This window comes from Abramis brama (genome assembly GCF_963993115.1).
Source record: "Abramis brama genome assembly, chromosome: 8".
In the NCBI taxonomy this organism is placed as follows: Eukaryota; Metazoa; Chordata; class Actinopteri; order Cypriniformes; family Leuciscidae; genus Abramis; species Abramis brama.
The window spans coordinates 17,188,368-17,216,019 of NC_139970.1; the positions used below are offsets into that span (position 1 = coordinate 17,188,368).

A 27,652-nucleotide genomic window follows, 5' to 3' on the forward strand; every position below is an offset into this window, starting at 1 on the left:
ACTTGTCATTAAATGTTAAGTGGTATTCCTATATGGTCAAATAATGTTAAATACCTTAACAAAATGCAACAGACACGTCAAAAGATTTTACTTAACTTTATGTATGTGCACAATACATAAAAAACTGACAAGTAACAGAACTTGCTCTTCCTCACACAGAGGGTTCTGACATTTTCTGACATAGAATGAAAAAAAAAATGAAAAAAAAAATTAATAATAATTACCTGTGCATCCTCAAACAGAGGGTTACAAAATAATCTCAACACGTATATTTAGTGTTTTGGAGGGAAAACAACAGGATAACTTGTTTAGGAGAAGAAAAAAAGTTAGGTGTACTTGTACATTATTGGGAGGAGTTTTTGACCACTTTTTTTCTTTGCTGTGATCGTTTCAGCTATCTCTTTTGTCATAGCCCTCTTGCAGCGCTCTGCAAACTCTGAGATCTTCTCATTGACTTCATCTGTAGGGAGCAGCTCCTGAAATGTATCAGGATATGTGATTGCTAGCTCAGCAATTATAGCTGTTCTTGCAATTGTGTTGCGGTCAACATTAATCTTGGCGAAGGCCTTTTTCATGGATCCAAACTTGGTGAATCTCTTAAGGGCATTCTTGTAGCGGCGGATGATTCCATCCGTTGTGGTCACTGAACAAAAAAATAACCAATACAAACAAATAAATAAACTAGGGCTTTCAAAAGTATTAATTGTGATTAAGTATTTTAATCAGTTGACAGTCCTAATTAATACAAATATTAAAGAGACACTTGCAGTCATCCTTGCAGTATTAGAAGTAGGTTTAATCTCAGCTAATGTTCTTTAAGATGCCAGACATCCCACTCTGCGATTTCTCGGCATCCGGGAAACGCTATCGAAATGCGGGAGGTTCTGGGACAAGTGGTATGCCTGAGAAGCTTCTGTAAAATGGTGAGTAACACGTGTCTTCTGGGAGATGTTTGAGGTGGCGGAGCGGAAATGTGAGTTTTGGGAATTCCTGGCAATTGTCTGTCATTGTTACAGATATGTAATAGCAAATGCGATTAATCGTGTCAGCTTCTTTTCAGGCAACAGCAGATATGAAAGAATTATACTTAACCTGCTGGTTCACTGTGCATTCTCCTTTCAATTTACAAGAACCAGCACAGTAAGCTGTGTCCTTTCATATCTGACAGCCTAAATCAAACATAACCAGCCTGGGTGGAGGATGCACACTGAATCAGCGTGGAAATTACTGTCTGTTCTTGTCTGTTTTAAAGGCTAAATATAGGATTATTTATTATGAAACATTTTGTTTTCATTTACCCATCCTCATTTCATTCAAAATCTGTATGAATTTCTTTTTTCTGTGAAACACAAAAGAAGATATTTTGAGAAATGTTTCAGTGTTGTTTTTGTTTTTAGTCCATATGGAAGTTAATGGCAGCCAAAACTTTGTTTACAAACATTTCTCAAAATATCTTATATCCAGAAAAAAAGAAAGTCAAACAGGTTTAGAACATGATGAATGAGAGAAAATTATGACAGAATATAAATGTTGGCTTAAACTATCCCTTTAACTAAGTTCATGGTAGCAGCTGCTTTTCATTCAAATATAAAACATGAAAGACAAGTTCAGTAATGGGCAACTTTAATGTAAGAAACCATCTCATTATGAATCAAAGCCTGTGCTTACTTCTTGAACGGCTGTGTGAGTCAGTGTATTTTTTTTTACTTTTTCTTCTCCTTCTTCTTTTTCTTCTTATGCTGCTCCTCTTCTGAGGATGATGAGGAGCTGAAGTCTGAGGATGAAGAGGAGGGGGATGGAGACATTGAAGGTGAAGATGAAGAAGGAATGTGAGCAGTCTTTCTGAAACCTGTAGGGAAAAAGGGGAATGGGGCAGGTGGACAAGCAGAATAATGTATAAATAAACAAAGCCCCAAAATCTAAAAGTTCCTCTAAAAAGGAACACACATAACAGGATTTGTTTTATTAGATAACTTCTACAATGCTCTCATTGTAGTTGATGATTAAAGGAACTTTCTGTAAAGTCTTGTTTTTGAAACCAGAGCAAAGAGCTATTGGAAGTGCTTGTCATTGGATATAATCAAATCAAATTGATTTGTATAGCACTTTTCATAATACAAATCGTTTTAAAGCAGCTTTACAAAAGTCACAAAGTGCCTATGAAAATGTCTATAATATAGTATTAATGCTTTACATTTACATTACAATTACAATGGTTTTGATCCTTCTGTAATAATGTGATAATTATAAATAATTTATGTACTGCATTTAATAAACATGACTACTGCTGCACGGCCCTTCAGTGAGTTTGCACTTACAATTAAACAGCTACACTTTCGTTCTGTGTGCTGTGACGAAAGTTGATAATGGTTCTATCACAGTGTCTCTGTCCTTTCACAAACATTTAAAACTCCATGAATAATGGTAATTGTGTTCCTAATATACCTGACTTTCCAGTAGATGCAGGTGCACTGGGGGCTCCCTTAATTTGTGAAAGCAGGAATTCCTTGTCGTTTTTTAGCTCACTGTTGGCCTCTTCCAGGTATTTAATACGGTCCTCGAGGTGTTCAATCTTCTGTCGATCCATCTTGGTCTGTTCTTTTAGTTTGGCCAACTCCAACATTCCTGTTGGTGACACTGCACATTTTTTTTAAATAAACAAATGTTTTTGTATATATATTCTCCCATCCCAAGAATGTTCCTTGCTCAGAGCCTAGCAATGTTGTCAATCATTAAGTTGTAAATAACATGTAATTTTTAAACAGAACGATCCTTCCACTTAATAAGACCTCAGTGTATCAGCTAAAATTGTGAGGATTATTTTTGGTGCTGCTTGACTTTTCAACGAAAACTACATTTCTCCAATTGTATTGCACTGAAGAAAGCAAGTCACCGACACATTGGATCGCCTGGGGTGAGTCATTTATCAGCAAATTTTATTTTTTAGGTTTTTCCTTTAAAAGCATATGTCCTGGTGTTCTTAATAGAGCTCGGGATCGTTGCGTCACGCCGCAATGCATTGTGGGAATCACGGTACGGAAGTAGATGTACTGTATAGTAGGCAGTAGGTAACGTTGATCATTTGGTCATTAATTTGGGTTATTTTTTTGGAAAATGGTTCAGTATTGCTGTATTGTGAACTGCTGTAATCGGTCTCATGATCGACAGGGCAAACGCCTCATAAATCATATTAGTTTTCCCTATATGGCTTGGGTCGCCGCTGGTCGTCAACCGGACGAAAACAGTGGATTATTGCACGTATAATAAATAACTCCTGAAGTGTAACAAACCCACATAGACAAGCTTCGTAGCTCACAGAATCTGACAAGTGTGTGTGTGTGTCACCACTGATGCTTGGTTCACGGTGCGAACGATTGTTTTCTCCGCGTTTACTTTGTAGATCTGCAGATCTTGCACTCATCCATTTGTGAACTGCAAGTGAGCCTCCAGTGACAGGTTCTACTTTTCTAAAAGTGTCTACTTTTAAACAAACAATTCAAAACGAAAGAAAACAGACAGCTCTCTGCTTATGTAAGTTAATCCGTATGCAATTTGCATTTCTCTCTGGCGCGTTCACTTAACTTACAGCGAAGATCGCCAATCAGCATCGTCAACCTCATCTTTGCAGCCGACTGTGACAAAAAAAACCCATTTGTTTATTAAACAATTAAAATGTGTGTGTGAATGTTGTTGCCGAGGGCACAGGAAATTGTAAATCCGGCTCTGGATCGGAGGTGTAAGCGCTCACTCCACAGACCAGGTAGGAAAATATCAGGGAAACTGAGGCTTGGTATTAGCCTACTCCAGACTTTATTCATAGGGATCGATTCGCCTATAATCTAATTTGTTTTTTAAGTAGCGTTGTTTAGCTTCATTATTAAGTTTGTAAGTATACGGTATAGCCAACTTTTTTTGTCACGGCCCATAACTTTTTCTCTTTCTTTCTCGGTGCCGGTGGAGACCGGTCGGCTACTCGCTATTACTTTATTCCGAACGCTTCTGCGTTGCCTCTAAAATGGCCGCCGTTACCCACAATGCATCATTCCATAACGTCTACGCCCGAGCTCTATACAGAGTGCATCAATTTAAATGCATATTGCAAAATAAAAGCCAAGTACTTGGCTATATATATATATATATATATAGTCCATGATGCAATAACAACAAAAACATAAATAATATGTATTATTATTATTATTAGACAGAATTTTGAGGAAAAAAACTAAATTAAACATGTTTACTTTGGTATGGAGAACTGTGTAAAATGACTTGTATTTGGACTGGTTGCAATTTTAATATTGGGACAACACTATTATGCTACAAATTACCAAAAAATACAATATCAACAAAATAATAAAAATAGGAAATATGATGTGCCACAATCAGCCAAATACAGATTGAACACATGCTGGCAATCTGCTGACAAAGTGGCTAGAACACTAAGCTACAGGTTTTAATTAAGCACTGGTTGTTAAAGTATTAACACAAAAATGACTTACATAATTTCCTCGGGGAATGTTTGACTGTCTTCTTTCTCTTTGGGCCAACAGGGACCTCATCCACATCTTGTTGTAGGCCCTCATTCGCAATCGCATCATCCACAACTTGTACTTCTTCTTTACCTTCCTTGGCCTCCATCACTCCACCATGTGCTCTTTTGCTGAAACGAGTTTTCATCTAAATAAAGTTGCGCAAAGCAAAGAACACAAACACCATGCCATGTCAGCTACATTCGTAAACTAACAGTTCTGTACAACTTTGGCTAGAACAGTAAAGACTGATGATGTCAATGTTCCTAAATATATACAAATGTTTCATGTTTAGCTTACCTCAAATAGAGAACTTCGTGGGTACTTCGTTTCTTTGATGCTCCTGTATGTTGTCCGTGTGGTATGTTTTACGACAATTATAAACGCGGGACAGTCAGGTACGCACGTCGCGCGCATCCAGTAGGCGCCAAAATGTAAAGTGGCACGACATTTGAATGGAACAGGACAGAGGCTGGTTGGGTTGTTGGCTTATAAAGCAGTTACAGATGACGCGGTTATTGCAAGAACTCCTAAAAAATATTAGAAGTTATGATAACACGAAAAAAAGAAGAATAGTTAGATGGATGCAGAAATGGGGTATCCTGAAAAGTAGGATGCAGTGTCCAAAATGCAATCGAAGCATGCGCCTGGAAAAATGCGATCGCAGCGATGGGTTACGATGGTAAGCCAGTCTGTCTGTCTGTAAATACATAAACAATTTAATGAAATAAAATTGCTATCTTATTTGAAACTAGACATTATTATTATCAATGTTGAAAACAGTTGTGTACAATTTATATATCTTTTTCTGTAGGGTCTGTAAGCATCACAAAAGTTCCCCACTCTCTGTGCGCAATGGCTCAATATTCACCAATTCTCACACCCCTTTGGTGAAATGGCTTGAGTTTATGTACAGGTACAGTATTTATTTATTTATTTGACAAGTAAAGTGCACAAAAATAATAAATACTGTAAATGTGTCAGAATTAGCCAACAAGAATATTTTTCATCTGTAATCCTTGGAGATAATGACACCAAAAAAACACAAAAAAAAAACCACACATATATAAATATATATATATATATAAACCATGTAAAACCTAAGCTTATTATAAACTTAAAATGTAACATTTAAAATTTAAAATATTACAGTTTTTACGGCTTAAATACAAATACATTAAAGATTTGTAGTGTGTGAATTATACTTGTGTATTTATCAACATCAACTCAGCCCTGCATATTGCAATACACAGACTCCATTTTCAGAATTCACCAGAAAAAATGTTGCTGATGTGCCAAACAGTGGTAGAAAAGTTTTTACACCAATGTCATATTATACTATTTGAATCAAAATAAAGAGGGGGCTAGTTTTGTTTCGCAAAGGGTTGTTTGCTTTTACCCAGTTCAGTGACAGGAAATTATGCAGGCCAGACCATCAATGCAAAAACAGTAAAATTTTAAGTGACTCTAATTAGGTGTTTTAATATTTGTTCCTTCCCTACAGGTTTGCACAATGTTTGCAGTTGAAGCAGCTTGCCATGATCAATGACGGTATAGCAGGAAGCTCAAAGACACTGACAAGAATGACAAAAGTACTCAGAAAGGTTGTTGCATTACTTATTAGTTGTAAAAAAAGTAAAATGTGAAAATTTTTATTTCAGTGTTTGATAAGTCCAGACCCACTGTAGACAACTGGATTCAGCATTGCTACATACTTATTTGGTGCACTCAACTTTATAAAATTCCATACTAAGACATTGTAACAAGTCAACTTGTGATGTGTTATTTCTATATTTGAAGGTGTGCATTGCTGCCCTCAAGAGACTGAGGAGCAGAGGAATGAGAATTGGTGGTCAACATCGATTTGTTGTTATCGACGAGAGCAAATTTGCTCACAAACGAAAGGTAGGCTGTTTATTTGTATGCAGCCCTACTTCAACTTTACTTGACATGTATCAGTTTTGTCATGTTAGTGCAGTGCCAGTCTGAGATTATGTAAAGAGAGATGACGGGATATTTTACTGTAAACAACTGACTTAAGCTGCTTTAGATGAAATCAACTGAAGAGAAAAGAAGACATTAAATCTGCGAAGATCTCAGCAGAGGAGGATTAAACAACTCCACAAACAGCATTACCAGCTTCACTAACCAGACTGACTTTATTTCTGTCATAATCAGAAGGTCTTTTTGAGAATTAACGGAGGTTTAGATGTTGATGGTTTGTTTATTGTGTAGTTACCATGATGGTGATGAGTGTTGGCTTTAGCTGTGCTCTTGCCCTTGACATTTGAACAATAGTTTTTCTCTGGCTGCTTTACCTGTGTGTTTATAAGGCACAACAGCTATAGCAAAAAAGCTGAGAGAAAAGTGATCTGGCGTTTATGGCTCTGTATTGATGCTTACAAGGCTGTACCTCATTTTATTCACATGTTAATCTGTTCTCAAGCAATCATGTGGGTCATTTCATATGATTGATTATTAATCATACACATATGATATCAAAAAGCATTGTTATAATTTGAACAGTTTAATAATATATAATGCATAGAAAGTTTTAAAATGCCATGTTATTTTCTCACACACAGACATCAACAATCGGCGTATGAATCTCAACAATGGTGACATTCAAATGAAAAGCTTCATGTTGCAATGTATGCTGGGTACCACCATAGTACATAATTCCCAGAATGCATTGCTGCATGCATAAATTATGTAGCTGAATTGTATTTTCTTTTATTTTTACCATGTGCTTTTATTTTTGTTGTTGTTTTTTGATGTGACTTTTTAGTAGCTTGATTTGTGATGTTTAGAGTTTATCTGTTTATCAGAATATTTTGTTTGTCACCATTGTTGAGGTTCATATGCTGACTCTTGATATATGTGTGTGTTCCTGTAAATTTAAAAGTTTTGTGATTCGTAAATATGTAAAACACAAATGATCTGATCTCATGACATCACGTTGTAGTATCATACTACTATTACAACCAATTCTTCATAATCAGAGAACAGACTTTAGTCAACATCAGTAAATCACCCACTAGACATTGATACCCCATCATCAAAACACAACCATTAATACCAGAGTATATTGTTTCTTGGCTTTTATTGCCATAACAAGTTTGTCTTATAAAGACATGTTAAAGAAATAAAGAGTCAAGAGCCCAACTAAAGAAAGCACTAATCACGATCATGGTAACTTCAAATGAAATATTGTCAATACATCATCAACATCTAAACCCCCGTTATTTCTCATTAAGTCTGATTATGACAGAAATAAAGTCAGTCTTCTTTTCTCTTCAGTTGATTTCATCTAAAGCTGTGGCTTAAGTCAGTTGTTTACAGTAAAATCTCACTGTCAAATTTACTGAACAAAAAAGTACAATTCTGTGCTTTGCTTTGTGTGATTGTATGTGTTTTTGCACATAATGCTATAGTGGAGATATGTTGTTAGTGTTTAATGTTCTGTTGGGATTTAAAGGGTTTCTGTTAAGTTTTGTGTGTCACCATTGTGTTGAAGAGTAGAGCCTGTGCTTCAGTCCAGGATGAGCAGAAAAACACTGATGTTATGCTGCATGTTGCTTTATTTAAAGACAGTGACTGTGTAGTTGCTGATGCATTGATGATGTTTTTAAGTTTTTCAACTTGTTCATGTGTGATGATGATCACTAGTAGGATTTAGTTAAATTGATGTTTCTAGTTAACTCATAAAGTCTTTTTCTTAGTGGATTCAAATTAAATAATCTCACAGTATAAATATTTAATGGCAATTGACCAATCAATTTCCTCAAATGAAATGAGTTATCAGGTTTTTATTCAGTACATTATTAATAACAGTAACATACTGTAAAGATTACAGTAAATAACTGTAAATTCACAGCTGCTCTTGTTTTGTTGCTTTTACAGGTGTGCTGTATAATTTTACAGTATAATTGTAGTTTATGATTTACAGTACTCTTGTTAAATTTACAGGCTTACTGGCAACCAAAATTGCCAGTAAGTTGCTGTAAATTCTACAGTAAATTTTTTACAGTGTACAAAAGACAAAAAGGTCGGAGAAAAATAACTCGAAAATGAAGTGTTACTATCAGACAAGTAATAAAACCCGCTTTATTATTAGAAAAGTTTTGTAGCGCTGGAGAGACGTTAGAGAGCGGGAATGCCTGGAAACAGGCACCAAGGCTGATACTGTATGTTTACAGTATATGGCTGCTGTGTATGTCCTTATAAGACAAAACTCATCAGTCTTCTGTGTTGAGATTGCAATGCAAAAATGTGTATATCTTATTTAGTTTGAAAACATACAATATATTAAGAAATAAATATACCCTTCATTTAAAATCAGACAATAAGTCTGTAAACAAAATATATTGAAATCAGGTTAGGATGGCATTCCACTAATCTACAGTATGTTCCATTAAAAAGAAATACAATCCAAAATATTTTTTATGTTGTACTATATGAAAGCTTTTGTACAGAAAAATATGAAAGTGAAACAATATTTTGTTGTAAGGAAATTAAATTATGAAAATGGAAACATTTAAGAAATAAAAATGCATTTGCACCTGTTGGGCAATTATTTGTTATCAAGCCAGGTAAGAAGGATCAGTCTATTAACTGTCCAAGAGGACTGGATTCCAATGATTAAAAAAAAAAGAAAAAGAATACAGCACAACCCTTATTAAAGAATTGATCTTGTTTTATTTCTTTTTTTAGTACCATCGTGGCCGATGTGGCAACACTTGGCGGCGTAAACGCCAGTGGGTCTTCGGGATGCTAGAGGTTGATGGTCTTTCCAGAAGACCCATTCTGAGACTCGTCAAGGACCGCTCAAGGCAAACACTTATAAGCCAAATTCAACGACATATCAGACCTAGAACATCAATCCTTACGGATGAATGGCGTGCCTACAACAGACAGCTTTCCCAGTACGGATATCGTCAGTATTCTGTCAGCCATAAAAGACACTTTGTTGATCCAGGGACTGGTGCTCATACTCAGCATATTGAGCGTGCATGGCAGAATTACAAGTTGGAAATATGGCATCGTAGAGGAAATCGTACTCCTGAGTCATTGAAAACTCACCTCAAAATGATAGAGTGGCACCACTGGTTAGGTGTACGCCATTATGATGGTGTCTTAGGTAGACTTATTCATGATGTAAAAAAGCATGTCAAGACAATATAAATGTGTGCGATGCTGTAATTAACTGTTTTTGCAGTGATATGGACCAAATGCTGCATTGCTTAACCCCCACCATTGCACTGTTTTAATTCAATTTTGGGTGAATCGTTCTCCAAATGCAATAAAATATAATTTTATCAATTTTAATTATTATTATTATTATTGGATGATTGATTTAATTTCTCTAACACCTATTCATCTTCTTTAAGACATTTGAAATTGTCTATTATCTAAAAAAAACACATTATGAAATGAAAAATATTCATGACGCTGTTATAAAACTATTTGACAGATTATTAACACTTAATGACATTTTAATGACAAATTAAATGTGTACCACTTTACTTGAGGTCAAGAAATATATTCATGACACCATATAAATATATTCATGACACCGTTATAAAACTATTTGATAGATTATTAACACTTAATGACATTTTAATGACAAATTCAATTTGTACCACTGAAGAAAAAAAAAATTGGTCATAAATTCATGACACAATTATAATGCCGGCCTCATGACAGTCAAAACCAACCACATGACAGTTTAATGTACTGTTAACCCATAAAGCTAAGTAGTTTCTTAAATTTGATAATTAATCTGCTATGTCATATTTTCTAACAGATTTATGACAGGTTATGTTTTCTTGGTAATGTCAAGTTGTCATTACCAGGACACTGACAAGTTGCGTTGTCTTGGTAATGTCAAGTTGTCATGACAAAGACACTGACAGGTTATGATGTATTGGTTTATGTCAAGGTGTCATAACAAAGACATTTCAAACAATGTCATCTTTGCATTAAAAATGTCATAATTGAGCGAATGACACTTAATGACAGTTGTCATAAACATGCATAAAAACTCCTTCATATTCATGACATGTGTCATGGCATGATTATGAAGGTGTCATGTTAGTCTTATGCACACCCCTTCAAGTAAAGTGTTACCAAATATAATATCACTAAAACTTCATAGTGAATGTAAGGTACTTTCCTGCACACCACTTTCATTTTAATCTGATGGCTTAAGGTGACTTCTGTAGTCAAAGTCTTGTGTGATCAATGTGATTTCCTGTCATGTTAGCTGAGGTCTGCAGTTATTTCACTCTGAATCCTCCGGTTACCAGTCCTTAAAAACTTCCAATCAGTTCACTTACAAACAAGTTCCAATCAGTTCTTCTCTCTAGACAAAGGCACATCCAGTGTTTCAGAACATCTGGTTCGTGATGGAGAGCTGACCGACACATATCTGTCACTGTCTCTAATGAGAAAGCTCTCCATTCCTGTGAAATCACAAAATACAAACAAACAGAACACAGTTACTGATTAACATCTATGGGCAAACATATTTGTTATAAATATGACAAATGATAAAAGTTCACCAACCTGTTCATTCTCATCATCACAGCCACATCCTGTCATGTTTAGACTCCACTGTCCTGTAGGAAAAGTTTAGACAAATTTAGCCCATATGATCATAAATAAAATGTAAACTACACTACAGTTCAAAAGTTTGGGTAAAAGAGTTTTTGTTTTGTTTTGTTTTTGTGGAAAGAATTAAACCTTTTATTCTTTAATTTTAAATAAATGCTGTTCTTTTGAGCTTTCTGTTCAGAATCCCGAAAGAAAATGTATTACAGTTTCCAGAAAAATATTAAGCATCACAAATGTTTCAATACTGATAATAATGAATGCTTTTTAAGCACCAGATTGGCATATTAGAATGATTTCAGAAGGATCATGTGACACTATAAGACGGATAAATGACTGCATCTCAGGGATAAATTACATTTGAAAATATATTCAAATAGCAAACAGTTATTTTAAATAGTAATATTTCACAATTTAACTTTTTTATCAAATAAATGTAGCATCGGTGAGCATAAAGACTCCGATATACTCACGGTGAATTTATGTTTGTTCTTCGCTTAGGGTTAAAACAAAGTTCAAAATATTATGTGACCAGCGGTACAATCTTATCGAACATCCGACACTGTCCACACTGAGCGGTGTTTAGATGAATATGTAAATATGTGCTGCACACTTTTCTCTCTTTATAACAAAATAAACAACAAAATTTAGAAAAGTTAGCAAGTATTTTTAAATAAAGCATAAGAAAAGCATCTGATCATAGCAATATGTATATGTTTGAACAAGCTCTGCAATTCGGAACTAGTAAACATCACGTTTATTTATATAGCACTTCATACAATAGATAGCTTAAAATCAAGCATCTTTACCGTATTAAACATGAAAACATTTCATCAGAAGTACAACTTAATTTTCTACAATATTAAAGCAGATCTCCTGTGTGTTCATGTTTTCACTCGCGGTCGTCTGACCTCGAGGGACTGAACAGGAGAAATAAAGAGGAAAAGGTTTTCCACGTGAAAGAAGGCGGAGCCGCACACCTATTACTTATTTGCTACGGGCAAATGGTAGTACAAGTTTACCAACCACACTTTGGCAAGCTGTTTCGAACTCCTAAAGGCGGGCGTACACGGTGCGAGTTCGGACCAGGTTCGGACACTCGGGAGGTCGTGAGATATTGCACACGTTGCGAGTCAGTTTAACTGATCATCGCGTCAAAGCAGCTCGTACACGGCACGACTGTCCTGCACGAATTTTATCCCGAGCCGGCAGCAATCACGTGAGCTTTCGCACTAAACACAGAGACCGTCAATGTTGCATGCAGGCAAAGCTTCAGATAGAAAAAATGACAGAAATGTGTGTGCAAATGATTTGTTGTAAAGCAGAGAACAGAATCCTTTCAACATAAAAACTTGAGCGAGAGAGAGAGAGAGAGAGAGAGAGAGAGAGAGAGAGAGAGAGAGAGAGGTGTGTGTGTGTGAGAGTGAGAGAGAGAGAGAGAGAGAGAGAGAGAGAGAGAGAGAGAGAGAGAGAGGTGTGTGTGTGTGAGAGTGAGAGAGAGAGAGTGAGTGAGTATGCGCACGCTGTATGGTTGCTGCCACTGAGGTCTATAGCCCCACGTGGTTGTGTATGATTTAGCAATAGGGGACAGCTGGTGAAAATCGGGCCGACTCCCCGAATTTTTTAAACATTTTTAAAAATGATCGGGAGGTCGGGGAGGTGCTCATAACGTGCTCGGCTCGGCTCGTAATTCCTCTCACACGCTGCGAGCCGCGACCATGCGAGCATCACCGATTCCACTCGATTTCTCCCGAGGGAAAAAAATAATCTGCGAGCTCGTAAAAACAGCAAAAAAATCGCACCGTGTATGCCCGCCTTTAAACAAACTCCAAACGAAGTTCGTTTTGGCCTGATTTTGTTCAAAATGACGTCGCATCAGTTTGTTCTTCGATTTCGCTTTAAGTAGGCTATATCGGGGCCTTAAGAGACTTTTTCTAAATACATCTTACCAAACCCAAACTTTTGAACAGTGTATAGGCTACACTATATCAATAGGCTATATAAGAAAAAGTACATACAATAAATGTGGTATTTTGAAACAACAACAACAACAAAAAACACACCTGTTCTTCATCACTGGAATTGGAACGCCTTGATACTGGAATCCATTCCCTAAAAATGAAGATGCATTTAACATGGCAGCAGTAGATGACCAAATGTTGGTGCAGTCTGCTGTACTGTTTATAAGCTGATCCTGGAGCCTCTACCACTGCACATTTTGAACATCCCTTTGTCTGACATTTACATGCTAATTACATCCCATTTCAGGTCTTTACTAATGAGCTGATGACCTCAATCAGTTGATTGATTATGGAGACATATGTGCATTATAAACATGCATCTAATCTGTGATAACCCATGTCTGTATAAATGGATATCTTTGTCTGCCTTTCATGAATAACAGTAATGTTCTCAAGGGCACTACAGCTGGTGACCGTTACAACTATTGAAAAAGGAAATATATTTCAAATACAATAAAGTATACTTTTTTTTTCATTAGGGATTGTTTATTCTTAGCACCCCCCTTTGAACTGTTAAGCCCCCCTTAGCACCCCCAAGAAAAAATCCTGGAGCCGGCACTGATGACAAATGATAAAAGATCACCAACCTGTTCATTCCCATTATCACAGTCATCCTCCTGTCATGTTTAGACTCCACTGTCCTGTAGGAAATGTTTAGACAAATTTAGCTCGTATGATCATAAATAAAATTTAAACTACACTACAGTTCAAAAGTTTGGGTAAAATAGTTTTTTTTTTTTTTTTTGGAAAGAAATTAAAACTTTTATTCTGCATATAATGCATATAATCTTATAATGCATTAAATTGAACAGAAGTAAATGTAAAGACATTTATAATGTAACAAAATATTTTTTATTTCAAATAAATGCTGTTCTTTTGAGCTTTCTGTTCAGAATCCCAAAAGAAAATTTATTACAGTTTCCAGAAAAATATTAAATGGGTGGTTGATTATGATTTCACTTTTCTAACTTTAGTTAGTGTGTATTGTTGCTGTTTGAGCATAAACAACATCTGCAAAGTTACAATGCTCAAAGTTCAAAGCAAAGGGAGATATTTGCTTTTAAAGAAATTGCTTTTTAAGGACTAACAAACGGCTGGCAGAGACTACAGACATTCCTCCAGGGTTAGTGACATCACCAACCATAGAATTTACATAATCCCCGCCCCCGGAACACAATTTATAGATTATCATGACAGAATATGCTAATCAATGACTAGAAGATAACTTACACATAAGATACATAAATTCATTAACTAACCATTCAGAAACGTCCTGTTGTATTTTTTACATGTCACTTCTTCTTGAGTCTCTCCATCTTTGTCTGAATCCGGTTTGAACATAAAAGGCTAAAAGTTTTTGAAATTTTCAGTGCATGTCTGTGTGAGTGCAAGCTGTTGAAGCTCCACCCCCTGTGCGGAGCAGCAGCTCATTTGCATTTAAAGGAACAGACACAAAACGGTGACTTTTTGCTCACCCTCAAAAATGTACAATTTCAACTTGCTAAATTAAAATATCTGTGGGGTATTTTGAGCTAAAACTTCACATACACACTCTAGGGACATCAAAGACTTATTTTACATCTTGTGAAAAGGGCATTATACTACCCCTTTAAGCATCACAACTGTTTTCACCATTGATAATAATGCTTTTTAAGCACCAGATTGGCATTTTAGAATTATTTCAGAAGGATCATGTGACACTATAAGACGGATAAATGACTGCATCACAGGGATACATTACATTTTAAAATATATTCAAATAGCAAACATTTTTAAATAGTAATATTTCACAATTTAGGTTTTTATCAAATAAATGTAGCATTAAGCATAAAGACTCCAATATACTCACGGTGAAGTTATTGTTTGTTCTTCGCTTAGGGTTAAAACAAAGTTCAAAATAGTATGTGACCAGCGGTATAATCTTATTGAACATCCGACACTGTCCACACTGCTGAGAGCGGCGTTTATATGAATATGTAAATATGTGCTGCGCACTTTTCTCTCTTTATAACAAAATAAACACACAACAAAATTTAGAAAATAGCAAGTATTTTTTAAATAAAGCATAAGAAAAGCATCTGATCATAGTAATGTGGATATGTTTGAACAAGCTCTGCAATTCGGAACTCTAGTAAACATCACGTTTATTTATATAGCACTTTATACAATAGATAGATAGATCTTTACCGTGTTAAACATGAAAACATTTCATCAGAAGTACAACTTAATTTTCTACAATATTAAAGCAGATCTCCTGTGTGTTCATGTTTTCACTCTCGGACGTCTGACCTCGAGGGACTGAACAGGAGAAATAAAGAGGAAAAGGTTTTCCACCTGAAAGAAGGCGGAGCCTCAGCGCACAACTATTACTTATTTGCTACGGGCAAATGGTAGTACAAGTTTACCACCCGTAATGAACTTTTCTGGAAAGTTCACTTTGGCAAGCTGTTTCGAACTCCTAAAACGAACTCCAAACAAAGTTCGTTTTGGCCTGATTTTGTTCAAAATGACATTGCATCAGTTTGTTCTTCGATTTCACTTGAAGTATATTGGGGCCTTAAGAGACTTTTTCTAAATACATCTTACCAAACTCAAACTTTTGAACAGTGTAGGCTACACTATATCAATATATAAGAAAAAGTACATACAATGAATGTGGTATTTTGAAACAACAACAACAAAACACACCTGTTCTTCGTCATTGGAATTGGCACACCTTGATACTGGAATCCATTCCCTAAAAATGAAGATGCATTTAACATGGCAGCAGTAGATGACCAAATGTTGGTGCAGTCTGCTGTACTGTTTATAAGCTGATCCTGGAGCCTCTACCACTGCACATTTTGAACATCCCTTTGTCTGACACACCCTTTTCAGGACTTTACGAATGAGCTGATGACCTCAATCAGTTGATTGATTATGGAGACATATGTGCATTATAAACAATATAGAGGTTATAAATTACGGACCCTGTTCACAGACTGATCATGATTATCCACTGTTATTCTGCCTTTCCACAAACATAAAATTGTGATTTAAGCAATGTTTAAAAAAAATATATATATTTTCATGAACAAAAACAAAACAAAAACTGAATGTATAATATAACACAATAATATGTATTTTAACATTGCTGCATTTTAACTTACAGTTTTTTTTTGTCAGGACATTTTTTTGATCGCTTGGTTTCTATTTATGAAGCATCATGCTTGTTAGTCCTCAGACTGTTATGACCAATCTCAGTGGTTTAAAATTCTACTTCCCATAACTGCACATTAAAAATCAAATATAATACGACTGGCTGTGATTGTGTCAAAAAATTGCATATAACTGGAAAAAGTGTTAATTCATGCTAGGTTTGGACATAATTTATTATTGTAGGGCAATATTAAAATATAACCAAAACAAACAAAAAAATTAAATACAAAACCTCCAAACCCTCAGGTCACACTGAGACAAATGAAGTGTTTAAACTCACGGCTTCTTTTTGAATATCACAACAGCAACAGCACCGAGAAGAGCAAAGATGATTAAAGAACCAAACAGACCCCAACAGACGGTGCTGGATTCTAGTAAAGAACGGTGGAGATAAGTGAAACATTGGCAAGTTCAAATTTCTACAACGTTACTGTGGTTCTTTAAAGGCTGACAAAGACTATATCCATTTATACAGACATGGATTATCACAGATTAGAGTTATCCTGATTCCCATGTTCAGAATTGAGATTAATGGGGATATCCAGTTAAAACAATTATATATCACAGTTTTGAATTTCCACATAATGTAGACTTGATAAATTGTAGCATTATATTTTTAATGCCAAATACATAAATGTAAATGTTCTGTTTGCAACCTCAATTGAAATTTAGCAATTCAGCTTATCACCATGTGCAGCACACAACTTTTCATTGGATAAGTGTTTCAAGAATAACAAACAGCAAAGCATGTATCAACCTATAAAAAACAAAAATAGACTCACCAGTATGAACATTCACATACAGAGAACCTGATGAGTTTCCATACTGGTTTGAAGCATGACAGATGTACAAGCCATTAAAGTCAGGGGACAGTTTTGGGACAGGAAGCTTGTTGCCTTTAAAATATGGAGTACTTTTATTCTCTCTGTTAAAATAGAGAGATTTGAAAGATTACTGAACATACTGGTAAAACAAGGTTGGATAAAATCTGGACAAATTGCCCACCAACACCCCAGCAACCATTAAGAACTGCTCAACCTTCCATCTATCGGCCTCTCTCTCTGAAACCTATAATAACCTTCATGCATCAAGCCTATGACCTTTGCCCCTGGTTAGTAGACGCTCAAAAACAACAAAGTTGACATGAAATCTAAATAGACCCGATTTATTTTCTTAATGCATGTTACTGGTCTTATTGTAAATGATTCACAGGGGAATTACATTTTTTTGACCTTGTAGTCTTCAAATCAAAATTGTATAACTTGCTCTCCCAGTGATACGACTCACTTGATGTCTATGACATGAGATCCATGTTGCAGTTAAGCCAATCACACTCAGATCTGCCTCCATTCCAGTATGCGGTGCTCACTTTTCACAATCCAATCAACAACTGATGGATAAAATCATGTCCCATCCAATGTTTTTTTTCTTGCTCACTAAGCCATTTATAGTCAAATTCTAGAACCTGTGAACTTGGCAGTTTAGCCTCAATAAAGCTACTTGTCAGCTTTGTGCAGGTGTTAAAAAATGGTTAGCTTGAGAATAACTGCCACTAAGATAAAGTTGTTCAGTGACTATTTGTCAACATGCCTTTGAATCAATAACGCATTACCTTCTTGCTAATTATCTGTCCGATTTCACTGTAAAGTCAAAGTAAATAGATAAAAAAGGAAATGCAAAATTCAGTGCTGAAATACAATATAAATGAGAAGGAAGAAAAATTCCAGGCCTTACAGACATCACTGTGCACTAAAATACAAAATATTATAAAAACACTGACAAATAAACAAACACTAAATTTGGCTGAAATTATCAAGGCTTCTCGAGTCAAAATATTATATAGACCTGAGTGCAGATTGTTTTTGCAGTTTTATATTACCTAGTCCAGGTGTAGATGGTTGGTTCTGGGTTACTATCCACTATACACTTGTATTCTTTAGCATTTGTTGGACTGTCAGGAATTATAACCACTGACTCTGGAGGATCTAGGAAAATAAATTAGGTAGAAAAAAAAAAACTATATATCCATAAACAGTATTTACTCTCTGTGAAACTGAAACCTTTAGGGTTCACAGGCAGAAACATGGCAATCTAAGCCATCATTTTTTAACTTTGGGTTACAGAGTAAGAATAAGCGCAAAGTTTCGAGAATAGTGATGCCTTCACGCCATGTCAGAAATGTGTTAAAATATAAGTTCTCATCAGTGATGTCCCTCATGGCCGCATGGCACACACAAAACACATCACAACCTGTGTAGTCTGATTCAAAAATGACTCTTATGAGTTGGTTCTTTCATAGAATCATCCAAACGACTCAAACGTAGGAGTTTACCAGTCTGACAAATCCTTTTCTACTGAACAGCTACTGAAAGGCTTATTTACTGAAATATAAGTTCATGTTAATGCATCATTGCTTCATTACAGCCGTTAGTATACTCTTATTTTCTGTGCCATGAAGAAAGCAAAAATATGTTCACTCATGTCTTTGTTATGATTATCGTCATCCCCTATTTTTTTCTGCACAAAAAACCCAAGACAATTTAATATAGATAATCGCATTTAGAATGTGAAGTTTGTATTTTATATGAAAAGTATATAACAGTCATTTGTATGCAAGCTGTTGGTTGATACTTCAAAATTCAAATACTTACAATGAATGTTTATTGTGTAGTTAATTACGAGGTCTTCTCTTAGGGTGTTGTGCTTCACCTCACACTGGATGTTCTTTTTGTTTAAATGTTTGAATGGGACTCCAAGTAGGTAGGACACAACAGTAATGGTCCTATCGGGGTGCTCTGTATGGTTGGTTTCAGTCCTCAGAGAGTTTTCCAGATCTCCTAATCTCCACATAACTGCTGGAGCAGGCCAAGCATTAGAGGCAATGCATGATGCCAATGTAGCCTCAAAACAACCAGTAACAGGTGCTTTCCCTTTCACATTAACCACAGGACGGGCTACATTTGAAATAGAAAAAAAGATAATCATTAAATCATTCAACTGTAAAAACTAACTGACTATACTAACTAAAATAGCTTAGTCTGCTCTAGGTCTTCTCATAACTACTAAAAGCATGTGAAATATAATATAGTATATAATATATATTATAATATAATATAATATAGGCCTATACTGTTTTTGAACATCTGACGCCAACCACTGCTGAGAGCGTTTAGATGAATATGTAAATATGTGCTGTGTGCTTTCCTCTCAACAGCAAAAATAAACACACAATAAAATTGAGAAAACCGCACGCATTTTAATAAAGCATACGAAAAGCATCTGACCTTAGCAACATGGATATGTTTGCATGAGCTCTGCAATTCGGCACTCTAATAAAGTCACATCACATTAATTTATATTAATGAACTTTCGAAAGATTACGTAAAATCAAGCAGCTTTACCGTCTCAAACGAGAAAAAACGTATGAGTGTCTTTTTTTTCATCAGAAGTACAACTTAATTTTCTACAATAAAGCAGTGTGTTCATGTTTTCACTCGCGGACGTCTGACCTCGACGGACTGATCAGGAGAAATAAAGCGGAAAAGATTGTCCATGTAAAAGAAGGCGGAGCCTCAGCGCACAACTATTACTTATTTGTTACAGGCAAATAGTAGTACAAGTTTACCAGCCGTAGTGAACTTTTCCGGAAAGTCACATAAGTTCATTCGATTTCGCTTGAAGTATATGGGGGCCTTAACTCCCAAAACAAACTCCAAATGAACTCCGTTTCGCCTGATTTTGTTCAAAATTACATCATATCAGTTCATTCTTTGATTTTGCTTGAGGTACATCAGGGCCACAATTCTGTTATGTAAGCGTAAACTATTTTAAATAATTGAGTTGTTTGGGAATCAGAACACAGGGATATGCATGTATGTCATTGCTGTAAATCAGAGAAAAAATATGAACAAGCCATCATACCAAAAACTGTGGCATAGATGTCCGTTTTAAATGTCCCACTAGGAAATAAGTTGAAAACGCATGTTTAGATCCCGTCATCTAGAGGCCTCATTCTGAGCAGCTGAATTGATCCATTTTTCTCTGCAACGTTTCCAGTGAATTGTACTCTGTCCCCCAATCCATTTTGTTGTTCAGTTTTGCCATCTGGCCGAATGGCAAAGAAACTCTTCTCGTCAGAGTTTTCTCTTGTCTTTTTCTTCCATAAAATACGAGTTATTCTTTCATCAGTCTCAGTCAGCTGACACAACAAAGTGGCATTCTCTCCATAAATGACTGTTGTATCTTGACCAATAACCTTTACACCTTTAACAGAAAAAAAATGCACAAAGTACATGAATTAGCAAACACTGTATACGGAGATGTTCAGTTAAGCAAGTAGCATGAAGCAGAGCCGTTGACAATGCCTAGTGACTCAGAGAACCTTTAATGACTTACTTTCTTCTGTAGAACAAGTTTTGGTTTTGACTTCTGTTTGAACAAATGTCCCAGGACATTAAAAAAAATCTTTATGTTCTACAAAATAAAGAAAGTCATACAGGTTCGGAAAGACATGAGGTTGAGTAAATGATGACAAAATTGAACTTTTTGGGTGAGCTCATTAACAGCCACAGACACTCTTTCAGCATGGTCCTGCTGATAAAATTCATTTAAGGTGTCATAAAACCCTAAAATACATTTGTTTAAGATGTTAACATGCATATGTGCTCATACATTATTTTCAATACTAAGGGGAAAGTGGTTATTTATTATTATTATTACTATTTTTTTGCCATTTCATTCTTCTGGTTGAAGCAAAGTAAATGAAGTGAGCAAGCTCAAGCTTTTTGAAGATCATATTTCATCTACTTCAGTGCTCCAAACATGAACCAGCACCATTTATAAGCTTTTATTCCATATATTCAAATCATGAATCATGATGATTGATTATTCAAACAAACAGAAACTGGTACACTGGTACAGATTGTCAAAACTAATTTGATTTGTTACTTATAGTTTTAATAAATATATTTCTATCATGACAAATCTCTGAAGATTTTTAGCATGGTAATGGATAAGACAATGTTAATGTTTTTGGTCTTGGCGGAATAGATCTGCTACACTGTTGATTATTGCTGTTGTAGATTATTGTACAGGGACTTGCAACTGTCAATACGCTGCTGTGAGCAAGTAAGACACACTGCTTCAGCACAAATAGCATATTTAAAACCCTTCCGTCCATTTTTTAGTGGGATTGATAGAGTCTGTGTTCGAAACCGCATACTCACTTAATTAGGTATTAATTTCAACAAGTACTTACTTAACAAGCGCTAAAAGAGTATAGCCTGATCACGTTAAGTATGAATGCAATCCGGAACATCTGAAATGTTGACGTTATCATGTGACCTATGACGTTATCACAAGCGCAACAACTTAAAAGATATGTGCGTCAGGTTTAATTCATCAATCTGTAAATATCTTGATATTGATTAAACTTGCTCATTTTGTGTCTTGTTGAAGAATCAAGTGCCCATTTATTTTGTAAACAAAACCAAAACAAAACGTGACAGTTGAGTCGGCTATATATAGGCCTCCTCTCGTGCTAATTGGATAGATCATTTGAACGTGTTCCTCCCAAACTTTGTTAATAAAACAGTTGTTCGGGTAATTGTTCTGTGCTTGTGTGGTTTTTTAATTGGTTTTTGGTTAAATGCCTGAAATAAGGTCAGTGGTGAACACAAGCTTAAGAATTTTTTATGTTTTATGCTATGACATAAAATACATCAGTAATACAGTAATAATAATATGATTTTTTTAAAGCTTTTACTTGTCTTGCTAACAAGTGGTTAAATGGAACTACATAGTGCAGCAGATTAATGGCATATTTCAAGAGAATCGTTCAAATTGTTATACAAGCATGAAATTTGGCACAGATACTCTCTAAGGGTCACTTTTTGGGAAAAAGGCGTTGGCCAGGCCAACCCAAAAATTCAACATGGCGGCTATTTTTTCAAGATGGCCGCTATTTCTGTCAAATGTTCATTATGTCAATAACATTTTGTGAAAATACTCTCTTAAGAATGTTTTTTTGGAAAACGGTGCTTGTCCCTCAAAAATTCAAGATGGCAACCATTTCTCTTGAATCCTTACTTTTTTTTTTCAAATGGTGATGCTATCATGAAATTTGGTACAAATATTTTTCAAGGAACATTATCATGGAAAAAGGTGTGAGCCACTCAAAAATTCAAGATGGCGACCATTTTCAAGATGGCCACCATTTCTGTCAGAGCTCAACTTAATGTGTTAAGGAAGGTTTTGTTTAATAGAGTGAACATCATTACACAACCTGGGCACACTGGTGACTTCACTGCTGTGGAACTCAGCATGGGGTTTAGTGTCAGCTGATCTAGTTTTACTTACACTGTAGTTCTTGACTAGTAGTAATAGTATAGCTAAGTTTAGTGTCCCAAATGCTGTCTAACAGCCCCTCATCAATTAGCTAGTAATAGATGTAGTTAGATAGCCGCACCTGAATTGACAGGTTGTGCCAGCGCGGGAGAGCCGAGCCAAGGGTAAGCGGGGCAATACATGACTTGTTCATGTATGCTTACCTGGAAGGTGTACAGATCACACGGGACTTAAATGGCACTGGATGAATGATCGGGCTAGGTGTAGGTGACCCGAATCTAGTTGTATCCCATACCTGAATGTGTACTATGTCTATGATTGAGGTGGTAAAAGGATAACCCCTCGGCCTTAATCAGACAACAAACCCCCAAAATGGCAAATGAAAATCCCATGTCAGCCAAGAGGCTAACTGATTGGATGAAATGTTGTCTTTGTCAGACAGACACAAAGGAACCCCTCCAACCACCACCTACCCATCATGTTTCTCAACATGATGGCTATAAAATGATTGCCACCAACATTCCACTCTTTCACAAGATGAACAAAATGCCAATGACCCTGGACCTGGAACGATTGGATGAAGGTGGTGGTATAGAAGCTACTTTGAGAAGGAACCAAGCGAAGTATCACTACAATTGTCGACTTTGGTTCAACAACACAAAGTTACTTCGTGCCCAGAAGCAACAATCCGATGCTCAATGTAGTGAGACAGATGAAGGCCAAACAAAGCGTCGCAGAACCATGATGCAGAAAAGTCTAGATGATCAGGTTTGCTTTCTTTGTGATGACATATCTCCTGAATCTGACCTACGTCAGGTAATGACAATGCACCTGAATGACAGACTACATGAATGTGCACAAACACCGAATGATGGTAAAAAAAAAAAAGTCTGGCCTTAAGAGAGTATTTGTGGCATATTTTCTGTATCACTATTTTGGAAACAGTGGCAATGAACATAGGACAGGAATGGCAGCCATCTTGAAAAATGGTTTCCATCCTGAATTTTTACTGGCCACTTCCTTTTTCTAACAGTGGCCCTTCCTCTCTGTGGACTGCACCTTGCCGTGGTGGAGAGGCTTGTGTACTCCAATGAACCTGAGAGCTATGCCGGCTGGGATTTTATATCCCTGGCAAGTTTAACTAAGCCGGACAGGTCAAAGGAGAGGAGGCAGACAAAGCAGACATTATGACTATTTGACAGAAATGGTGGCCATCTTGAAAATGGTCACCATTCTGAATTTTGAGTGGCACATACCTTTTTCCAAAAGAGTGTTCCTTGAAGAGTATTTCTGCCTAATTGTATGCTTGCATCACCATTTGAAAAATTTAAATAATTCATATTCGACAGGAACGGTGGCCATCTTTAAAAATGGCGGCCAGCTTAAATTTTTGAGGGACAAGCATCTTTTTCCATTAACATGTCCTTTAGAGAGTATTTGTATCAAATTTAATGCATGGATCACTGTTTGATTAATTGATATAATAAGCATTGAATAGGAATGGCCGCCATATTGAATTTTTGAGTGGCCAACGCCTTTTTCAAATAGTGGCCCCAAGAGAGTATCTGTGTCAAATTTCATGCTAGTATACCAAAGTGAACGATTTTTTTACCAACTGCTGCACTAACAGAGTTACAATAAACAATAAACGTCATCAGCCGAACAGGAAAATTCGTCTACTCACCAGTCCGCTTTCACAGCTTTTTAATCACACTCTTGCAAACTATACTAACTCGAACTTTCAGGGAAAACGTTTTTAAACAAAGACTGAAAGAGTTGTCAGGATTAAAAATGGATTGTATTTTCCCCCGAAATTTAAGCGTTTTTTTCTTCTTTTTTTTTTCTTTATTAGAAGTGAGTTTTTCCCCATCTGTCAATTCAATCCAGATTATTTCTTTTCAAATTGAAAACGTTATTACCGATTTCAATGTAATGTTTATTAAGGCTTTGATTTATTAAGGTTTATTAAGGCTTTGACGCATGCGCTGTCAGCAGACACGGCTCGTTGAGGGGGAACAGATATTCCGGTAGGCAACAGAATCGACTGCTTCACCGGATTCGGGACAACAGCTTAGATTTCGAGACTATCCCGATTATTTAGGGACGTCTGGTCACCCTATACACAACAAAGGCTTAACCCATTTGTGGCCAAATTTTTCTGAATGGTTTCATGCATATAATCGTGTTAATAGTGTCCTATGTGAACATGTTCTGCATTTATTTTCCCCAGGTTTTTTTTTTCTTTCTTGAAAATCATATTTGAATGTGCGCAACTATAGTTGCCGGTGGGCAAATATGTTGTATGCACCCCCTCAATGTAAAATATGAACAGGAGGAGAACATTTGGCATTCATCTCAAAATAACTGCTTTCAACAGATCAATCTTTATTCATAAACAAATTTATTATGTATAAAAGTCGAAGAACATCGCTTATAATCTCTTGAATATGAAAACACAACAAACAACAAATCCATTTGCCTTAACCATTGTGCAGTGTTCAGGGTCTTTTTGACCCACATTTCTAACTTTCATTCTTGGGGATAACATGGATAATTTGACATGGTTTAGTGTAAGATTTTTGCCCATCTTTTGGAAAATGCTGTTTTAAAAGTAACAAATTATCACTTTAACCAATAGATGGCTGCAGAACGGTTTGCTATTTGACTAACTGAAAGACATATTTTCAGAAGTTTTTCCAGTTGTATTCATATCTACATATTATGAAATCACAATTATAATAATAAAAGTTACTTTTTGTCAAAGTTTAGGCACTTTTTGTACTGAAAAAAAAAATTCTGTTTTTCAGTAATGTTATATTATGATTAGAATCACATGAATTTTATCAATGGACAAAAGTCATCCTCAAAATCAGAAACAACACAGAACACACAGACAGAATGAATTGGCAAACTTTACATTTGTAGGATTATATGAAAAACAGATGTTTGAAATAAATGATAAACTCTAAAAACTCCAACTTTTCTCTTTGTAACATCCTGATCAGGTTTGATTCTAATCATAATGTAACATTATTGAAAAACGAATTTTTTTTCAGTACAAAAACTGCTAAACTTTGACAAAAAGTAACTTTTATTGTTAGAATTGTGATTTCATTATATGTAGATATGAATCTACCTGGAAAAAACTTGTGAAAAGAAGTCTTTTAGTTTGGAACTTTTAGTATGTTAAGAGCTCTGCAGCCATCTACTGGTAAAAGGGATTTTTTTTTTTACTTTTAAAACTGCATTTTCCAAAATTTGGGCAAAAATCTTACACTAAACCTAGTCAAATTATCCATGTTATCCCCATGAATGAAAGTTAGAAATGTGGGTGTTTTATAAGGCTAATTTTACATAATTTTCTTTTTTTCTTTTTGGACATTTTGTGGAGTAAAAACATTAATAAACTGAGTAAAATTACATTTGTTTAAAAAAAAAATTAATAATAATTAAAAAAAAAAAAAAAAAAAAGAAAATTATATATATTGTTACAAAATTGCATTTTGTTGCCTGGGGTCTCTCAGACCCCAAACAGCCTGACTGTAAACCGCAAACGAACAGCGCACAAGGGTTAAAGTTGTGGAACATAGTGCAGAACAAAGTGCAGCCATAACAGGGCATTGTGTATCAAAAGCTTGGACTTTTGACTAAGTATACAAAAAACTATAGATCTCTTGTAAGATTTGTTTTGTTTGGATGATTCTAGAGACCTTCATGATTATGTAGATATATATATATATATAGGCTATGTCAACAAAAAATACTTATTAGTAACATGAAAATGACCTTTCTTTTGGAGGGTTTGCCTTCGCCATGCTTCCTAGAATTAGGGCTAGGAAGTTGACAGCCTCATGTGACAGGGAGGAAGTGAATACCTTTTTTTTTTTCTTGAAATCCTTTATTTGGTTGTTTGCTTGCATGTCATTGAGAAATAAACCATGGACAACATCTAGAAAAATACTTCCAAAGGAAAATGACAACTATGCATTGCGGCAACTAGTTGCCGGTGGGCTTCTTCGTTTGTAAAAAGCAGCTGATGGCTTTTTCTTTTTTGTGTGTGTGTGTGGAAATTACGTCCCCTCTGCCAGCATACCTAGGCTTGTACAAATAACAGCACATTGATAACCATTTATGCAGCCTACTCACCTGAAGTTCTTGCGTAGATGAATGTAAATAAAATAAAATCAAGCATCAGTGTCACGGGAGAGAAAGGGAGCATTTCGTTGTTTTTAGACAGTCCATCGATCCATACTCCAAATAGGCTAACGTTATATTATTTATAACGTTATTACCCTTCATTCATTGTATTAATCTTTCACTCTGTTATTTCAGCTGCGTTTGCCTTTAGTCAATATACATTGTTTAATTCGTTTTCTAAGACATAATAGTGATGTGTCGTTCGCGAAACTAAGAGCCGATTCTTTGTAGCGAACGAGAAGAGCCGACTCCCGTCGGGGAGAGCTGACTGTACGTTCACACCGCCGCCGGCGAGAGCTGAATCTTTATTTTGGGCGGGACTTTATTTGGATGGGAGGACAGACTAGGATCATACCATTATGTAAAAGGAATGGGGACACACGCTCCGAAGATAGCGAGTGTAGCCTACTGGTGGGGGAGCCGAATTTAAATGCTAATGTTAAGACTTCTGCCTCTATTTATTTGATTTGTTTGCTGTGGTTCTGTGTTCAATTGTTCAATTAAAGTTGTATTAAAATGTTAAATAACTGTGTATTTTTTTGTAATGAAAAACTGCATAAATGTTTAAGGCTTTATAAGGCTGAAAACACTGAATAAAAATTGCGTACCAACACACAAATCATTCACAATTGCTAAATTGGGCTAAAATAGAAAGCTCTGAGTGATATTAAATGAAGAGCCATTTGGGAGCCGTAAGAGCCGGCTCTTCTAAGGGAGCCGAGCCAAAAGAGCTGAATCTTTGAAAAGAGC

General features: G+C 35.8%; 1 protein-coding gene across 2 annotated transcripts; it reads right to left on the reverse strand.

Moving 5' to 3' along the window:
* LOC311088472 (uncharacterized protein) lies at window positions 1-27,206 on the reverse strand. 2 transcript variants are annotated; one of them, XR_014607503.1, is made up of 11 exons: window positions 26,852-27,206; window positions 20,282-20,623; window positions 19,012-19,314; window positions 18,240-18,345; window positions 17,143-17,285; window positions 16,641-16,731; window positions 15,851-15,899; window positions 13,750-13,803; window positions 13,205-13,253; window positions 11,097-11,149; window positions 9,205-10,993 (listed from the first exon to the last, which is right to left on the reverse strand). XR_014607503.1 is itself a non-coding variant. In XM_084122605.1 (8 exons), exons 4-7 carry the CDS (start codon window positions 4,944-4,946, stop codon window positions 1,704-1,706), a joined length of 633 nt encoding a protein of 210 aa, XP_083978731.1. In that variant the 5' UTR covers window positions 4,947-10,993; window positions 11,097-11,149; window positions 13,205-13,253; window positions 13,750-13,794; the 3' UTR covers window positions 1-643; window positions 1,669-1,703. The 2 variants fall into 2 exon arrangements, 1 of the variants encoding a protein (XP_083978731.1); XM_084122605.1 differs by lacking the exons at window positions 15,851-15,899; window positions 16,641-16,731; window positions 17,143-17,285; ... (2 more) ...; window positions 20,282-20,623; window positions 26,852-27,206 and adding exons at window positions 1-643; window positions 1,669-1,849; window positions 2,446-2,637; window positions 4,500-4,677 and having other exon boundaries at window positions 4,830-10,993; window positions 13,750-13,794.
* Between the last annotated feature and the right edge of the window lie 446 nt (window positions 27,207-27,652).